The 19679-nt window shown below is 51.6% G+C and overlaps 2 protein-coding genes across 4 annotated transcripts in view; one reads left to right on the forward strand and one right to left on the reverse strand.

The window, feature by feature from the left end:
* Positions 1 to 921: 921 nt before the first annotated feature.
* Positions 922 to 8529, reverse strand: LOC140719346 (zinc finger and BTB domain-containing protein 26-like). 3 transcript variants are annotated; one of them, XM_073033944.1, is made up of 2 exons: positions 8363 to 8529; positions 922 to 4841 (listed from the first exon to the last, which is right to left on the reverse strand). In XM_073033944.1, the coding sequence occupies exon 2, from the start codon at positions 4835 to 4837 to the stop codon at positions 3707 to 3709; it is 1131 nt and encodes a 376-aa protein (XP_072890045.1). In that variant the 5' UTR covers positions 4838 to 4841; positions 8363 to 8529; the 3' UTR covers positions 922 to 3706. The 3 variants fall into 3 exon arrangements, with proteins under 3 accessions (XP_072890045.1, XP_072890035.1, XP_072890027.1); XM_073033934.1 differs by having other exon boundaries at positions 8238 to 8529; XM_073033926.1 differs by having other exon boundaries at positions 7709 to 8529.
* LOC140719267 (histone-lysine N-methyltransferase EHMT2-like) overlaps positions 7604 to 19679 on the forward strand; it is a 147729-nt gene continuing 135653 nt past the window's right edge. The window contains exon 1 of the mRNA XM_073033807.1: positions 7604 to 7956. The gene's annotated coding sequence lies outside the window, so the exon portion shown is untranslated. The remainder of the gene's footprint in view (positions 7957 to 19679) is intronic.

Below are 19679 nucleotides of genomic sequence, written 5' to 3' on the forward strand. Positions count from 1 at the left end.
ACATTGGAGCTGTCCTCCTTCTTCAAAGAGCAGTGTTTCTCCTCCTCCAATATTGATGCTGCCCCCACCCTAATTTCCTCCATTCCCTGAACAAGCCCCACTTTAATAAGGATAGTTCCCTTGTTCCCCCCCTCCCACCCCATCAGCCTCTGTCTCCAGGAATCATTGTCCACAACTTCTGGCTTCACAACAAATCCTAACAGTAAGGACATCTCCCCCCCCCCCCCCCCCACCAACCCCCACACCTCTGCTTTCTATAGAGGTGTCTCTACGTGACTGCTTTAACTCACCTCTCTCCTGGAACTTATCTCTGAAACCTGCCCATTCACTTCCTCCCTCATCTCCATTCAGGGTGAGGCAACACCTCACCTGTGAGTCTGTCAGTGTCACCTACTGTATCCGGTTCTCCAAGCGCGACCTCCTGTACGTCGCAAAACCCGATGTAGATTGAGGCACCGCTTTGTCAAGCACCTTCACTCTGTCTGCCACAAAAGACAGAAGTAAAGTATTGTTCCTCCCCCTGAGAGTGGCTTCATCAAGGCGCAAGGAGGAGGCCGTGGACTGACATGCCAGAACGGAAATGGGGATTGGATTGAAAATTCTGCTTTGGCGGATGGAGCGGAGGTGCTCAACGACAGGTCTTTGGAACGTGCAGGAGGCTACATCAGGAGCACTGGAAACAATAGACAACCCCAGCAGATTTGCAGGTTAAGTATTGCCTCACCTGGAAGGACTGTTTCGGGCTCTGAATGGAGATGAGGGACGAGGTGAATGGCCACTTTAAAGTTACCCCGTCCATTGACCTGTAATGTTGACTCAACAGTTATCTCCTGGCCTCTCAGACTCTCCAATATTTACCCCTTTATTTCAGCTTTCTGACATCTGTGCGATTCCATGGACGAGATCGAACGGAGCACAGAGTTTTAGAAAACGTCATTTTATTTGGTTAAGTCTGGTCTCGTCTGAAAAGGGTGGGGGAAGACAACATAGCAACTGTTTTTGAACGTCAAAATGATATTATGAGATGTGGTGGCGGGTTACGTAAACGGGTCAGGGGTGGAACTAGGTGCCGGCCCGAAGGACACCCCTCCCTGCCGGAGGAAGCCAGCTGTGGACCTGACTGTGGTTCATCGATGCAGCAGGAGAGCGAAGAACGGAAGGAGTTGCAGGCCATGCACTTCACGGAACAGGCACAGCAAAGGTCAATTCGACCAGGCGAGGCAGGAGGGAGTACCTTGATCCCTCTCGAGAGGATGTTGAATGGAGAAATCTGAAACCAGGAGGGGAGGTGGGGGTCCTGGAGAGAGTGCAGGGCAGAAGTACCAGAACAGTTCCAGAGAGGGACAGTGAAGTGAGAAGCCAGGGCAGCTCCCCTTGGGGGGAGAAGTTTCGAAGGAGACTGGGTGGAGGAGGGGGATGAGTTGTTGCCGTTCGCTCTGGTTCACAGACCAGGGGCACAGATTTACAGAGAAGGGGGAAGGAGCGTGAGAGGAAAAATTTCTGCCCATAGACTGGGGATGGTCTGGGACTCGCTGTCTGTGTGGGTGAGGACAGAGCCGATCAGGGAATTGAATCTGCACTGACTGGGAAGTTGAATAATTTACAGGGAATTGGGGATAGAGATGGAACCACTCGGGTTTTCCAATGTGAATTGGATCAGCACTGGGTGGGAAATTCAACAATTTACAGGGAATTGAAGAGACTGTTTAGTTTACCATGGATCAAAAGGGTCACATTAAATCCACGGTAAACAAGGCAAAGGTGCTTCGAGTGGCGGAGAACACGTGATCAGACACGGCACGAAGACAGCACGGCCTCACAGGTGAGATTTGATTTAATCGAGGAAGGACTGCTGAAGGCGCGTGGATGTCAGTGAGTTAGACCAGCGGGAAGAGTTTAAAAAGAAGACACTTTATAGAGCAGGCGACAGAGTAGGAGGGCTTTGGCTCAACAGGGCTTCAGCGATAACAGGTCATGGCGAGGTAAGTCACTTGTGAAGGATGGGGATAGATGTGTCGAGCTGCAGCTCCTGAGGGACCGGGTTAGGGAACTGGAGCTGCAGCTTGATAACCTTCGCCTGGTCAAGGAAAGTGAGGAGGTGGTAGAGAGCAGCTATAGCCAAGTAGTCACACCGGGGCCTTGGGAGACAGATGAGTCAGGAGAGGGAAGGGCAAGATTCAGATACTAGAGAGTACCCCTGTGGCTGTCCCCCTTAACAATAACTATGCCTGTTTCAGTACTGTTGAGGGGGAAAAGACCTACCTGGGGGAAGCAGCACTGGAAAGTCTGGCCCTGTGGCTCAGATGGGTAGGGAAAAGAAGAGGTTGTCAGCAGTGATAGGGGACTGTATAGTTAGGGGCAGACAGGTGATTCTGTGGACGCAGGACAGAAACGCAGATGGTAGTTTACCTCCCAGGTGCCAGAGTCTGGGACTTTTCTGATCACGTCCACGACATCCTGAAGTGGGAGGGTGAACAGTCAGAGTTTGCGGTACATATTGGTACTAACGACATAGGTAGGAGTTCCTGAAAAGGGAGTAATCTCAGGATTATTGCCTGTGCCACACGACAGTGAGTATAGGAATAGAGTGAGGTGGAGGATAAATGCGTGGCTGAGGGATTGGAGCAGGGGGTAGGGATTCAAATTGCTGGATCATTGGGACCTCGTTTAGGTCAGGAATGACCTATAAAAAAAGGACAGGGTTGCACGAATCCCCAGGGGATCAATATCCTGGCAGGGAGGTTTGCTAGGGCTATTGGGGAGAGTTCAAATTAGAATCACTGGGGGTTGGGAACCGAACTGAAGTGACGGAGGAAGGGGTGGTTGGCTCACAGATCGAGAACACTTGTTGACAGTGTGGGAGAGAGAATAGGCAGGTGATAGAGAAGGGATACGCTCAGACTGAGGGTTGTAGACTGAATGCAAGAAGTATCATGAATAAAGCTAAGAGTGTGGATCAGTACTTCGAGCTAAGATAATGTGGCCATTACAGAGACTTGGATGGCTCAGGGACAGGAATGGTTACTTAGTGTGTCAGACTTTAATTTCAGGGAGGCAAAAGAGCTGAAGGCGTGGCACTGCTGATCAGAGATAGATTCACAGCTGCAGAAAAGGAGGAAGTCATGGAGGGATTGTCTATTGAGTCCCTGTGGGTGGAAGTTAGGAACAGCAGCGGGTCAATAACTCTACTGGGTGATTTTTATAGACCACATATAACAAGGACATCGAGGAGCAGATAGGGAGGCAGATTCTAGAAAGATGCAATATAACATGGTTGTCGTGGTGGGAGATTTCCCCTATATTGATTGGCATCTCCCTAGAGCAAGGGTTTTAGATGGGGTGGTGTTCAGGAAGGTTTCCTTACATAATATGTAGGTAAGAGGAGAGGCTGTACTTAACCTGGTCAGGTGTCAGGTCTCTCGGTGGGAGACTGATGTTGCTTTCCAGTGACAGTGCTCTTTGTAGATATGCTCAATAGTGGGGAGATTGTGTGGGGCACAGAATTGTGGGCTGAAGGGCCTGTTCCTGTGTGGTACTGTTCCAATCCAGTTATCATTCAGGAGGGAGGGAGTCTAGAACGCTGGTGGGGAGAGCATGGGGAACGCCCGGGGGAACTCGCGGGGTGGGTAGTACGTACAACAATTGTCCGTGGTGGTGGCTGGGCGAGCGAGACTGACTGCCCCCAAGCCTCGCTCACCCGCCTGCCCTAGGGCACCACCACCTTGATCTCGGCCAGCCGGCTGCCGCTTGAGTTGCTGGTGGTGGTCTTGCCGTGCTGGTCGCGCAGGTGGACGCGCAGGGTGTTGTAGTGGGTGAAACGCATGTCGCAGTAGTTGCAGCAGTGGGGCGCGTCGCCATTGTGCAGGTTCATGTGGTCCTTCAGCGAGCGCTTCTGCGTGAAGGTGCGGCCGCAGACGGTGCAGCAGTGCGGCTTGAAGCCGGTGTGAACGTTGATGTGCTGCGCCAGGCGCGCGTTCTTCCTGAAGACCTTGTCACACAGGAGGCACAAGTAGAGCCGGTGCTTCACCATGTGGGCGGCCAGCTGCTCCCGCTGCTCGAAGGCGGCCCCACACTCGGAGCAGCGGACGGGCTCGGCCCCGGGGCCCTCGGGGCTGGGTGGCTGAGGCGGAGCTGGTTCCTCACCCCCTCGCTGCAGCCCCTCGCTGGATGGGCTCCCATAGTCCTCCTCTGGGAGGTCATCAGTGGGGCCGGCCGATGACTCGTCCTCGTGCAGCCCTCCTCCTCCTCCTCCAGCCCCGGCCGGCCCCATTGTGGAGTGGATCCGGGGCTCGGGCTCCGAGGGAGCATCCAGCGGTGTCTGGGCGCACCCCTGCCTCCCGTTCTCCTGCTTCACGCCGCTCTCGGGCCCCGGCCACGCGTCCGGCGCCCGGCCCGAGGAGGAGGAGGCGATCTGTGGGGTGGCAGGGCGCCCGTCGCCCTCCTCGGTAAGCACGGAGGCCACACAGGGCGAGAGGGACTGGCGGCACTTCTCCACCACGTGCTCCATCTGCAGGCAGCTGGCCGCCGCCAGGTAGTCCACGATGTCACGGAACGGGAACTCCAGCGAGCCAGTGTAACAGGACAGGAGCAGCCGCAGCACCACCTCGGCACCGGCCATGGGGCACACCTGCACCTCCCGCGACGGGTCCATGTGGAAGCGGTCCCGCAGGAACGGAGAGCAGGCCGCTAGCACCACGCGGTGCCCCGGGAAACGCAGGCCGCCCACCACGATGGTCACGTCGCAAAACCACTCCTCCATCCGCAGCTGGTTCATCCGCTGCAGGGTGACGCCTTCGTGCTCGGGGAATTGGAAACGCAGCAGCTTCCCGCTGGCCATCGTCCTGTGAAAGGAAAGAAGGACCGGAATTAGAGGTGCGGCCTTTTTCCCTGAGTCCTTGCACTTTGTTCACAAGTTGTTCCTTTAAGACTAATTCAAAGTTCAGAGTAAATTTATTGCCTAGCTACAAGTATGTCACCATATACCACCTTAAGATTCATTTTCCTGTTGGCGTTCACAATAAGTACTAGAATCAATGAAGGACTACGCCCTACAGGACGAACATACAACTGATGTGCAAAAGACAACAAACTGTGCAAATACACAAGAAAAAAAACAATAAATAAGCAGGAAATATTGAGAACATGAGATGAAGAATTATTTAAAGTGCATCTACATGTTTTGGGAACAGCTCATGATGGGGCAAGTGAAGTTGAGTGAGGTTATTCCCTCTGGTTCAAGAGCCTGATAATTGAGGGGTAATAACTGTTTCTGAACCTGGTCATGTGAGCCCTGAAGCTCCTGTGCCTCCTGTCTGATGGTGGCAGCAGTGAGACGAGAGCATGGCCTGGGTGATGGGGGTTCCTGCTGGTTGAGGGGTAATAACTGTTCCTGAACCTGGTGGTGTGGGTCCTGAGGCTCCTGTACCTCCCGCCTGATGGTGGCAGCAGTGAGATGAGAGCATGGCCTGGGTGCTGGGGGACCCTGATGACAGATGTTGCTTTCCAGTGACAGTGCTCTTTGTCGATGTGCTCAATAGTGGGGGGGGGCTTGGCCTGTGATGGACTGGGCCAAATCCACTATTTTCTGTAAGATTTTCCGTTCAAGGCAGCAGCTTTCCTGTGGTCCTCCACCCACTGGGTTCTGACCTACCACCAGACTCAAAACGGACCTCCTGTCGGGTAAAATGTATTCTAGACCTCACCATCTATCTACCTGGTTATGATCGTGCACTTTATCGCCTACCTATATTGCGCCTTCTCTGTAGCAGTAACACCCAACTCTGCATCTGGATCCCTTCCTCCTTCCCTTTCACCCATGGTCCACTCTCCGCTATTGGATTACTTCTTCTCCAGCCCTTTACCTATTCCACCTTCCACCTCCTGACTTCATATTTCACCCCTCCCCACCCACTGGTGCAGAACCAACAACCTGTCTCTTAATGTGAACAAAAGAGATGGTTGTTGACTTCAGGAGGGCATGGAGCGACCACTCCCCGCTGAACATCGACGGCTCCTCGGTAGAGATCGTAAAGAGCACCAAATTCCTTGGTGTTCACCTGACGGAGAATCTCACCTGGTCCCTCAACACCAGCTCCATAGCAAAGAAAGCCCAGCAGCGTCTCTACTTTCTACGAAGGCTGAGGAAAGTCCATCTCCCACCCCCCATCCTCATCACATTCTACAGGGGTTGTACTGAGAGCATCCTGAGCACTGCATCACTTTGGAAATTGCACCATCTCGAATCACAAGACCCTGCAGCGGATAGCGAGGTCAGCTGAGAAGATCATCGGGGTCTCTCTATCCACCATCACGGACATTTACACTACACGCTGCATCCGCAAAGGAAACAGCATTATGAAGGACCAATGCACCCCTCATACAATCTCTTCTCCCTCCTGCCGTCTGGGAAAAGGCTCCGAAGCATTCGGGCTCTCACGACCAGAGCTATCAGACTCCTCAATACCCAAAGCCTGGACTGACACCTTGCCCTGTTGTCCTGTTTATTATTTATTGTAATGCCTGCACTGTTTTGTGCACTTTACACAGTCCTGTGTAGGTCTGTAGTCTAGTGTAGCTTTCTCTGTGTTTTTTTTTTACATAGTTCAGTCTAGTTTTTGTACTGTGTCATGTAACACTATGGTCCTGAAAAACGTTGTCTCATTTTTACTGTGTACTGTACCAGCAGTTATGGTTGAAATAACAATAAAAGTGACTTGACTCAACTTGACTTGGCTTCTCCTATCACCTTCCATCTTGTACTCCCTCTCCTCCCCCATTCTTATTCGGGCATCTACCCCTTTCCTTTCCATTCCTGAAGACGTGTCTCAGCCCAAAACGTCAACTGTTTATTCATTTCCAGATGTGACCTGCTGAGTTCCTCCAGTATTCTGTGTTGCTCCATCTCCCCACCCTCGTGAGGACCCACTCCCACCCACAGCCTATCCATTTTACGTGTATGGTTATTATGGATGCATCTCCCTCCATCACCCCTCAAACTTCGGCCACGTACTCGCCTCTAACTGCAAGACCGACTACCTGCTGTACCGGCGGATAAACGATAATCTTAAGGTTCTTCCAATTTGACCCTTCCCCTGATCCCTGCGGATGCCCCCATCTCCACAACCTTCAGGGAGATCCCGTACACCCCTCGATATCCACCGCCAAAGCAGTGTGCCGTAGCTTGGAGCAGGGAGGCTGGTAGTGTAATGGCCGGTATAACGCCTTACAGTGCTAGGGACCCGGGTTCAATTCCTGCCACTGCCTGTGAGGAGTTTGACCGCTCTCCCGGTGCCCGTGTGGGTTTCCTCCCCAATCCCAAAGGCGTCCTGGCTCATAGGCTCATTGTGCATTGTCCGTGATTAGGCTATGGTTAAATCGGGGGATTGATGGGGGAATGCGACTCTGTTTTATCTTGTCCGGCCTCAGTGGAAATATCGACTCTATAACTGGCCAGAATAAAAGGCAAAACTTTTCACCGGGTAAACAGGGCGCTGCCCCTTTAAGACTCCTGCTCTTAAAGGCGCAGGCGCCCAAGCGTTTTCCCATCCACTCCCTCCGCGTCAGTGAGGCCGCTGCCCCTTTAAGGGCCGCGTTTGCAGGGACAGCCCGAAACGTCTAGGCGGTCGGCCCGCGTCCGGGGGTCGGCTGGGGAGGCGTCCCGGTGTCCAGCTCCGGTTTCCGGGCTTCCCCGGCCGCCGCGGACACTCACCGGACGGCGGATCCACGGCTCCGAGCTGCGGCGTCGGGACTCTGAGGCGGCGAGCGGCGGGTGGCCGAGCGAAAGCCGAAAGGCGCAACTCCCGGATGCAGCGCGGAGCGGGCCGACCAGCGGCGGTTCCGGAGTGCCCGGACCCCAGGCATTCGCACCGCCCACCCTGACGGCAGACTGAAGCGCCGTTCCCGTTTTGAGCGATCCCGCAGCGACACTGGCTTCATTATCTTTTCACATGCACCGAGGTACACTGAAAATCTTCTCTTGCATTGCAGACTAATTTATTACAAGACGAGTTGAGGTAGTAAAGGTTAAAGATTAGCTTTATCCGCCACTCACACCGAAATAGACAGTGAAATGCACCATGTCAAATCAAACCAGCGAGGATTGTGCTGGGCATCTGTCGCCACACTTCCACACCCCCACAGTCACTAGCTCTAACCCGAACGTCTTTGCAATGTGGGACGAAAGCGGAAAACTCTGAGGAAACCCGCACGGTCACAAGAAGGACACACGAACTCCTTACGGATAATGTCGTGGTCACGGCTCTGCAATAGGCCGGTAACTAATGGGCTCCTGGATCGGCTGGGCCTGGCTTCCACGCTGGGGACTCGCATTCATGAACTTCAGATCTGAACGCTATTCGCTTACTTTCATTGTTTTCACGATCTGTTCCTTTGTTTTGTGGCTGCCTACGTAGGGAGATGAACCTCAAGTTTATGTATAGTATACATAATAAATGAACGTTGAATTCTTCCACAACTGATTATAAAGTAAAACAATAACAGGACGCGGAATAAAGCGTCCTCTTCTCACTGCCTCCATCAAGAAGGAGGTGCAGGAGCCTGAAGACACACGCCCCTTCCCCTCTGCCATCTGATTCCCCATGACACGCCCTCAGTATTTTTGGATCTAATTCTTGCACGAATACGTAAATATATTTGCTATATTTTATTCCGGTGGCATAATGGTCAGCGCCACACTATTACAGCTCAGAGCATCGGAGTTCTGAGTTCAATTGAGGAATCTGAAAAACGCGACGCAGCAGACGGTAACAGGGACTGTCAGTCTCCCCTTTTGCTGTGAAATGGGTGGTATCTCTCTGTCCCTTGTTAGAGAGAGGGAGAGGGAGACTGTGGCATGTCGAGCTTTCCGGTGAACAGGTAGTTTCTGTTGACTCTCTCTGGGTGCTTTGCCGCTGCTCGGTGGGTGGTAGGTGGGGGGGGGTAGGGGCAGATGGGAGGTGGTTTGGGGATTCAGTTTTCCATGGGTGTCTGAGTATTTCAGGTTGTATACTGTTTCTATTCTCTGACAATATACTGAACCGTTGAATTTCGACCACATTCCGTAAGGAGTCTCTGTACTTCCTCCCGGCGGAACGCGTGGATTTCTCCCGGTGCTTCTTACAGTCCAAATACATACTGGTGAGGTTAACAGCTCAGTGTAAGTTGTCCCGTGGTTAGGTTAGGGTTAATCTGGATTGTGGGGTTGCTGTGTGATCCGTGTGGCTCAAAGCGTATCACTGAATAAAATATTGTAATCTGTAGTTTTTAGGACAGTAAGATATAGGAGCAGAATTAGGCCATTCAGCCCATCGAGTCTGCTCTGACATTTCATCATGGCTGATCCATTTCCCTCTCAGCACCAGTCTCCTGCCTCCCCCCCCCCCCCCCATGATCAAAAATCTACCCACCTCTGCCTTAAATACACCCAATGACATGGCCACTACAGCCGTCTGTGGCAACAAATTCCACAGATTCACCACTTTCTGGCTAAAGAAATTCCTCCTCATCTCCGTTATAAATGGACGTCCCTCTATTCTGAGGCTGTACCATCTTGTCTGAGACTCTGCTCCATAGGAAACATCCATTCTGTTGAGGCCTTTCAATATTCAATCGGTTTCAATGAGATCACCCACCATTCTTCTAAACTCCAGTGAGTACAGGCCCAGGGCCATCAACCAGTCCTCTCCTCATATGGCAACCCTTTCATTCTCAGAATCATTTTCGTGAAATTCCTCTAAACCATCTTCAATGTCAGCACATCCTTTCTTAAATAAGGACCCCCAAACTGCTCACAATCCTCCAAGTGAGGCTTCACCAGTGCTTTATAAAGCCTGAACATTACATCCTTGCTTTTATATTCCAGTCCTCTCAAACTGAGTACTAATATTGCATTTGCCTTCCTCACCACTGACTCAACCTGCAAATTAGCCTTTAGAGTTACGTATTGCCGCAAAACATCAAATTTCATGACAAAGCTATGGAAAAGTGTAGTGCAAGGTCATAAAGAGATGGATTCTGATAGCTAGACTCCATCTTGCTGTACAAGGGAACAGTCCTAACTTCTGAATACAGCGGGCTACACGTGGTGGGCTGTTGTATGAGGGATCGGTTCCACTGATAACAGTGGGCTACACGTGGTGGCCTGTTGTACGGGGGATCGGTTTCACTGATAACAGCAGGCTACACGTGGTGGCCTGTTGTACGGGTGATCGGTTTTACTGATAACAGCGGGCTACACGTGGTGGCCTGTTGTACGGGGGATCGGTTTCACTGAATACAGCGGGCTACACGTGGTGGCCTGTTGTACGGGGGATCGGTTTCACTGATAACAGTGGGCTACACGTGGTGGCCTGTTGTACGGGGGATCGGTTTCACTGATAACAGTGGGCTACACGTGGTGGCCTGTTGTACGGGGGATCGGTTCCACTGATAACAGTGGGCTACACGTGGTGGCCTGTTGTACGGGGGATCGGTTTCACTGAATACAGCGGGCTACATGTGGTGGCCTGTTGTACGGGGGATCGGTTCCACTGATAACAGTGGGCTACACGTGGTGGCCTGTTGTACAGGGGATCGGTTCCACTGATAACAGTGGGCTACACGTGGTGGCCTGTTGTACGGGGGATCGGTTCCACTGAATACAGTGGGCTACACGTGGTGGCCTGTTGTACGGGGGATCGGTTCCACTGAATACAGTGGGCTACACGTGGTGGCCTGTTGTACGGGGGATCGGTTTCACTGAATACAGTGGGCTACACGTGGTGGCCTGTTGTACGGGGGATCGGTTCCACTGATAACAGTGGGCTACACGTGGTGGCCTGTTGTACGGGGGATCGGTTTCACTGATAACAGTGGGCTACACGTGGTGGCCTGTTGTACGGGGGATCGGTTCCACTGATAACAGTGGGCTACACGTGGTGGCCTGTTGTACGAGGGATCGGTTCCACTGAATACAGCGGGCTACACGTGGTGGCCTGTTGTACGGGGGATCGGTTTCACTGAATACAGCGGGCTACACGTGGTGGCCTGTTGTACAACGGATCGGTTTCACTGATAACAGTGGGCTACACGTGGTGGCCTGTTGTACGAGGGATCGGTTCCACTGAATACAGTGGGCTACACGTGGTGGCCTGTTGTACGGGGGATCGGTTCCACTGATAACAGTGGGCTACACGTGGTGGCCTGTTGTACGGGGGATCGGTTCCACTGATAACGGCGGGCTACACGTGGTGGCCTGTTGTACGGGGGATCGGTTCCACTGATAACAGCGGGCTACACGTGGTGGCCTGTTGTACGGGGGATCGGTTCCACTGAATACAGTGGGCTACATGTGGTGGCCTGTTGTACGGGGGATCGGTTTCACTGATAACAGCGGGCTACACATGGTGGCCTGTTGTACAACGGATCGGTTTCACTGATAACAGCGGGCTACACGTGGTGGCCTGTTGTACGGGGGATCGGTTTCACTGAATACAGTGGGCTACACGTGGTGGCCTGTTGTACGGGGGATCGGTTTCACTGATAACAGCGGGCTACACGTGGCGGCCTGTTGTACGGGGGATCGGTTTCACTGATAACAGTGGGCTACACGTGGTGGCCTGTTGTACAACGGATCGGTTTCACTGATAACAGTGGGCTACACGTGGTGGCCTGTTGTACGGGGGATCGGTTCCACTGATAACAGCGGGCTACACGTGGCGGCCTGTTGTACAACGGATCGGTTTCACTGATAACAGCGGGCTACACGTGGCGGCCTGTTGTACAACGGATCGGTTTCACTGATAACAGCGGGCTACACGTGGTGGCCTGTTGTACAACGGATCGGTTTCACTGAATACAGTGGGCTACACGTGGTGGCCTGTTGTACGGGGGATCGGTTTCACTGATAACGGTGGGCTACACGTGGTGGCCTGTTGTACGGGGGATCGGTTTCACTGATAACGGTGGGCTACACGTGGTGGCCTGTTGTACGGGGGATCGGTTTCACTGAATACAGTGGGCTACACGTGGTGGCCTGTTGTACGGGGGATCGGTTTCACTGATAACGGTGGGCTACACGTGGTGGCCTGTTGTACAACGGATCGGTTTCACTGATAACAGTGGGCTACACGTGGTGGCCTGTTGTACGGGGGATCGGTTTCACTGATAACAGTGGGCTACACGTGGTGGCCTGTTGTACGGGGGATCGGTTTCACTGATAACAGCGGGCTACACGTGGTGGCCTGTTGTACGGGGGATCGGTTTCACTGATAACGGTGGGCTACACGTGGTGGCCTGTTGTACGGGGGATCGGTTTCACTGATAACGGTGGGCTACACGTGGTGGCCTGTTGTACGGGGGATCGGTTTCACTGATAACAGTGGGCTACACGTGGTGGCCTGTTGTACGGGGGATCGGTTTCACTGATAACGGTGGGCTACACGTGGTGGCCTGTTGTACGGGGGATCGGTTTCACTGATAACAGTGGGCTACACGTGGTGGCCTGTTGTACGGGGGATCGGTTTCACTGATAACGGTGGGCTACACGTGGTGGCCTGTTGTACGGGGGATCGGTTTCACTGATAACAGCGGGCTACACGTGGTGGCCTGTTGTACGGGGGATCGGTTCCACTGAATACAGCGGGCTACACGTGGTGGCCTGTTGTACGGGGGATCGGTTTCACTGATAACGGTGGGCTACACGTGGTGGCCTGTTGTACGGGGGATCGGTTTCACTGATAACGGTGGGCTACACGTGGTGGCCTGTTGTACGGGGGATCTGTTTCACTGATAACGGTGGGCTACACGTGGTGGCCTGTTGTACGGGGGATCGGTTTCACTGATAACGGTGGGCTACACGTGGTGGCCTGTTGTACGGGGGATCGGTTCCACTGAATACAGCGGGCTACACGTGGTGGCCTGTTGTACGGGGGATCGGTTTCACTGATAACGGTGGGCTACACGTGGTGGCCTGTTGTACGGGGGATCGGTTTCACTGATAACGGTGGGCTACACGTGGTGGCCTGTTGTACGGGGGATCTGTTTCACTGATAACGGTGGGCTACACGTGGTGGCCTGTTGTACGGGGGATCGGTTTCACTGATAACGGTGGGCTACACGTGGTGGCCTGTTGTACGGGGGATCGGTTTCACTGATAACAGCGGGCTACACGTGGTGGCCTGTTGTACGGGGGATCGGTTCCACTGAATACAGCGGGCTACACGTGGTGGCCTGTTGTACGGGGGATCGGTTTCACTGATAACGGTGGGCTACACGTGGTGGCCTGTTGTACGGGGGATCGGTTTCACTGATAACGGTGGGCTACACGTGGTGGCCTGTTGTACGGGGGATCGGTTCCACTGATAACAGCGGGCTACACGTGGTGGCCTGTTGTACGGGGGATCGGTTTCACTGATAACGGTGGGCTACACGTGGTGGCCTGTTGTACGGGGGATCGGTTCCACTGATAACAGCGGGCTACACGTGGTGGCCTGTTGTACGGGGGATCGGTTCCACTGATAACAGCGGGCTACACGTGGTGGCCTGTTGTACGAGGGATTGGTTTCACTGATAACAGCGGGCTACACATGGTGGCCTGTTGTACGGGGGATCGGTTCCACTGAATACAGTGGGCTACACGTGGTGGCCTGTTGTACGAGGGATCGGTTCCACTGAATACAGCGGGCTACACGTGGTGGCCTGTTGTACAACGGATCGGTTTCACTGATAACAGTGGGCTACACGTGGTGGCCTGTTGTACGGGTAATCGGTTTCACTGATAACAGTGGGCTACACGTGGTGGCCTGTTGTACAACGGATCGGTTTCACTGATAACAGCGGGCTACACGTGGTGGCCTGTTGTACGGGGGATCGGTTTCACTGATAACAGTGGGCTACACGTGGTGGCCTGTTGTACGGGGGATCGGTTTCACTGATAACAGTGGGCTACACGTGGTGGCCTGTTGTACAACGGATCGGTTTCACTGATAACAGTGGGCTACACGTGGTGGCCTGTTGTACGAGGGATCGGTTCCACTGAATACAGCGGGCTACACGTGGTGGCCTGTTGTACAACGGATCGGTTTCACTGATAACAGCGGGCTACACGTGGTGGCCTGTTGTACGGGGGATCGGTTTCACTGATAACAGTGGGCTACACGTGGTGGCCTGTTGTACAACGGATCGGTTTCACTGATAACAGTGGGCTACACGTGGTGGCCTGTTGAACGGGGGATCGGTTCCACTGATAACAGTGGGCTACACGTGGTGGCCTGTTGTACGAGGGATCGGTTCCACTGAATACAGCGGGCTACACGTGGTGGCCTGTTGTACGGGGGATCGGTTCCACTGAATACAGCAGGCTACACGTGGTGGCCTGTTGTACGGGGGATCGGTTTCACTGATAACAGTGGGCTACACGTGGTGGCCTGTTGTACGAGGGATCGGTTCCACTGAATACAGCAGGCTACACGTGGTGGCCTGTTGTACGGGGGATCGGTTTCACTGATAACAGTGGGCTACACGTGGTGGCCTGTTGTACGGGGGATCGGTTTCACTGATAACAGTGGGCTACACGTGGTGGCCTGTTGTACGAGGGATCGGTTCCACTGAATACAGCGGGCTACACGTGGTGGCCTGTTGTACGGGGGATCGGTTCCACTGAATACAGCAGGCTACACGTGGTGGCCTGTTGTACGGGGGATCGGTTTCACTGATAACAGTGGGCTACACGTGGTGGCCTGTTGTACGGGGGATCGGTTTCACTGATAACAGCGGGCTACACGTGGTGGCCTGTTGTACGGGGGATCGGTTCCACTGAATACAGCGGGCTACACGTGGTGGCCTGTTGTACGGGGGATCGGTTTCACTGATAACAGTGGGCTACACGTGGTGGCCTGTTGTACGGGGGATCGGTTTCACTGATAACAGTGGGCTACACGTGGTGGCCTGTTGTACAACGGATCGGTTTCACTGATAACAGTGGGCTACACGTGGTGGCCTGTTGTACAACGGATCGGTTTCACTGATAACAGTGGGCTACACGTGGTGGCCTGTTGTACAACGGATCGGTTTCACTGATAACAGCGGGCTACACGTGGTGGCCTGTTGTACGGGGGATCGGTTTCACTGATAACAGCGGGCTACACGTGGTGGCCTGTTGTACGGGGGATCGGTTTCACTGATAACAGCGGGCTACACGTGGTGGCTTTGTCCTGCTACTTGGTTTTTTAAGGGTTTTGCACAGATGCAGCGAAACACTTCCTTACAGTCACATCACAGGCTGCAATTCATTGATCATTTGTCCACTCTTTGCAGTCTTTTATTCATTCTATTCTGTTTCTGGTATTTACTTGATGTTCTGCAGGTAAATGAATATCGGGGTTGTATACACAGGGCACTTTGTTTTATCCATCCATCCATCATCCCCTTTGACTTTCTACCATCAGGCAGGAGACACCGATGCACAAAAACAAGGATGGGAAACAGTTTCTTTCCACAGGCCACTAGGCTTCTGAACTCCCTGCCACATCACAGTCAAAGTGTTACCAGATTAAATGACAGTGAACTTGACTTGTCATAGTGACATACAGTGGTGTTAGAAAGTTTGAGAACCCTGTAGAATTTTCTCCATTCCTGAATAAATGTGACATGAAATGTGATCAGATCTCCTCCTAAGCCCTAAAACTAGGTAAAGAGAACCCAGTTAAATAAATAACACAAAAAAACATACTTGTTCATTTACTTATATAAGAGATAGGAGCAGAAGTAGGCCATTCAGCCCATTGAGTCTGCACTGCCATTCAGTCTTGGGCTGATCCAATTCTTCCAGTCATCCCCACTCCCCTGCCTTCTCCCCATACCCCTTCATGCCCTGGCTAATTAAGAACCTATCTCTGCCTTAAATCCATCCAATGACTTAGCCTGCAACTCATTTTCAGAAAAAATGATCCAATATTACATGTGTTTGTTTGAAAAAGTATGTGAACCTTTGCTTTCAGTAACTGGGGTGACCCCCATGTGCAACAATAAATCCATCAGCTTGGAGGAATTTTAGGCCATTCCTCCTTACAAAACCGCTTCAACTCTGGGATGTTGGTGGGTTTCCTTGCATGAACTCTTGCTTCAGGTCCTTCCACAACATTTCTATAGTATTAAGGTCAGGACAGGCCATTGTAAAACACAAATTTTCTTCTTTTTAAACCATTCTCTTGTTGATTTATTCTTGTCTTTTGGATCATTGGATTGTTGCATTATCCAACTTTTGTTAAGCTTCAAATGACGGACTGCTACCCTAACATTCTCCTGTAAACTGTTTTGATACAATTTTGAATTAATTGTTCCCTCAAGCTGTCCAGGCCCTGAGACAGCAAAGCAGCCCCAAACCATGATGCTCCTTCCACCGAGCTTCACAGTGGGATGAGGTTTTGGTGATGGTGTGCAGTACCCGTTTTCCTACAAACATGGCAATGTGTATTTCTGCCAAAAAATTCAACTTTTGTCTCATCTGTCCACAGAACATTGTCCCAGAGGCCTTGTAGAATATCCAGGTGGTCTTTTACAAGCTTGAGACGTGCAGCAAGGTTTTTGTTGGAGAGCAATGGTTTCCTCTGAAATGTCCTTCCACGAACACCATTCCTGTTCAGTGTTTTGCTTATAGAGACTTTAGCAAGCTCTAGAGATTTCTGCAGGCCTTTTGCTGTTATCCTTGGGTTCTTTTTCACCTCCTTCAGCATGGCATGTTGTGCTCTTGGTGTGATCTTTGCAGGATGCCCACTCCTAGGGACAGTAGCAACATTGCTGAATTTCCTCCATTTGGAGACAATTTCTCTCACCGTGGACTGATGAACACTCGGGTCTTTAGAAATGCCTTTGTAGACTTTTCCATCTTCACGCATCTCTACAATTCTTCCAAGGCCCTCTGAAAGTTGCTTTGATCGAGGCATGGTGTACATAATCATATCTTTCTTGGGAAGTGCAGGCTCTGTCAGTAACCTGACTTTGTGTGTCTTTTTTTAAACAGGGCAGGGCACCTCTGCAATCCACACTTCCAATCTCATTGATTCGATCACCCGACTCCAAATAGCTTTTGTGGAAGGCATTACCCCAGAGGTTCATGTACTTTTTCCAACAAATACTGTAATATTAGATCTTTTTTTTGATAAATAAAAGAACAAATGAACGCATGACTTGTGGCAAAGGCTGCATACCATCGCAGACTTCAAAGCCAAACGTTGTGGTGTCGCTAACATCGCGGCCTCTCTCCCAGATGAGCTCAATCGCTTTTACACTCGATTTGATGTCGCTAACTCTGAGCCTCCGAGGAAAGCCACCGCTACAGCCTGCAACCTAGTCATCTCTGAGGCTGAGGTACGCAGATGTTTCCAACATGTGGACAGTCGCAAGGCTGTGGGACCGGATGGCATCCCAGGGTTTGTACTCAGGATGTGCACAGCACCACTGGCAGGTGTGTTTACAGACATTTTTAATCTCTCCCTCTCCCAGTGTAGAGTGCCCTCCTACTTCAAAACATCCACCATTGTCCCTGTACCTACAAAGACCAAGGTAACATGTCTGAACGACTGGCGTCCTGTCGCACTCACCTCAACAATAATCAAATACTTTGAGAGGCTGGTCAAGAACTACATCTGCAGCTTGCTGCCACCCACACTGGACCCCTTACAATTCACCTACCGACACAACCGATTGACAGACGACGCAATAGCCACAGCTCCCCACACTGTCTTTACATATCTGGAGAAGAAGGATGCTTGTAAGAGAGTGCTGTTCTTGGACTACAGTTCAAAATTCAACACCATAGTTCCATCCAGGATCGACAAGAAGCTCAGAGACCTCGGCCTTCACCCTGCCTTGTGCAGCTGGATCCTGGTCTTCCTATTAGATCGCCAGCAGGTGGCAAGAGTGGGCTCCCTCACCTCCACCCCTCTGACTCTCAACACAGGAACCCCTCAGGCTGGGTACTAAGCCCCTCCTTTACTCTCTGTATACCCATGACTGTGCCGCCACCCACAGCTCTAATCTGTTAATTCAATTTGCTGATGACACTACATTGATTTGGCCTAATCTCAAACAATAATGAGGCAGCCTACAAGGAAGAAGTCATCACCCTGACACAGTGGTGTCATGAAAACAACCTCTCCTTCAATGTTGTAAAAACAAAGGGGCTGTTTGCGGATTACAGGAGGAATGGAGACAGGCTAACCCCTATTGACATCAATGGATCTGGGGTTGAGAGGGTGAACAGCTTTAAGTTCTTCAGCACCCACATCACTGAGGATCTCACGTGGTCTGTACACACCAGCTGTGTGGTGAAAAAGGCACAACAGCACCTCTTTCACCTCAGATGGTTGAGGAATTTTGGTTCCTCATAAGTTTCTACAGGGGCACAATTGAGAGCATCCTGACTGGCTGCATCACTGCCTGGTATGGGAACTGTACTTCCCTTAATCGCAGGACTCTGCAGGGAGTGGTGTGGACAGCCCAGCACATCTGTAGTTGTGAACTTCCCACGATTCAGGACATTTACAAGGACAATTGTGAAAAAAGGCCAGAAGGATCCTAGGGAACTGAGAGCCCCCAACCACAATCTATTCCAGCTGTTACCATCCGGGAAGCGGTACCTCAGCGTAAAAGCCAGGACCAACGGGCTCCAGGACAGCTTCTTCCACCAGGCCATCAGACTGATGAACTCACGTTGATTTGAGTGCACTTGACTGTTCCATTCATTGTAAATTACTATGGTTGCACATTTAGACGGAGACGTAAAGATTTTTACTCCTAATGTTTGTGAAAGATGTAAGAAATAAAGTCAATTCAGTAAGTGTAATTTTTTTGTGTTATTCATTTAATTGGGTTCTCTTTATCTAGTTTTAGGATAGAAAAATACATGGATTCATTGTCCATTCAGAAATCTGATAGCAGAGGGGAAGAAGCTGTACCTGAAATGTCAAGTGTGTGTCTTCAGTCTCCTGCACCACCTCCCTGATGGTAGAAATGAGAAGGGGGATGTCCTTTGTGTTGGGGATCCTTAATGATGGATGCCACTTCTTTGAGGCATCAGCTTTTGGAGGTGCCCTGGATTATGGGGAGGCTGGCGCCCATGATGGAGCTGGCTGAGCTTACAACTTACTGCAGCTTTTTCCGATCCTGTGCAGTGGATCTTCCGTACTAGATGGTGATGCACCCAGTCAGAGTGCTCTCCACAGTACATCTGTAGAGATTTGCGAGTGTCTTTAGTGACACACAAATTCTCCTCAAACTCCTAATGAAGTATGGCTGTGGCTTCGCTATAACTGCTGGGATATCCAGGACAGATCCTCAGCGATGTTGACACCCAAGATTCACCAGCCTCCCCCCACCCCAGGGGTGAGATCCCTCCTCCCTGGAACCGTTTGGCAATCCTTCTCCCACAACACTGTGGGCCGAATAGCCTGCACAGTGCTGCATATCAAGAATATGAGATAAGAGTTCTAGAAAGTGAGTCCACGGGTGTGGGAACAACGCAGTGACGCTGAATGAAGTTGGCCCCTCTGGTTCAAGAGCAAATGGTTAACTATTTTTGAACCTGGTGGCATGGGTCCTTAATGATGTATGCCTCTTAAATAAATTTTTTTGTAAAATTCTATTGTATTTTTTAATTTTCCTGTAAATGCCCGAAAGAAAATTAATCTCAAGTAGTATTAATA

This window comes from Hemitrygon akajei, chromosome 2 (genome assembly GCF_048418815.1).
Source record: "Hemitrygon akajei chromosome 2, sHemAka1.3, whole genome shotgun sequence".
Lineage (NCBI taxonomy): Eukaryota > Metazoa > Chordata > Chondrichthyes > Myliobatiformes > Dasyatidae > Hemitrygon > Hemitrygon akajei.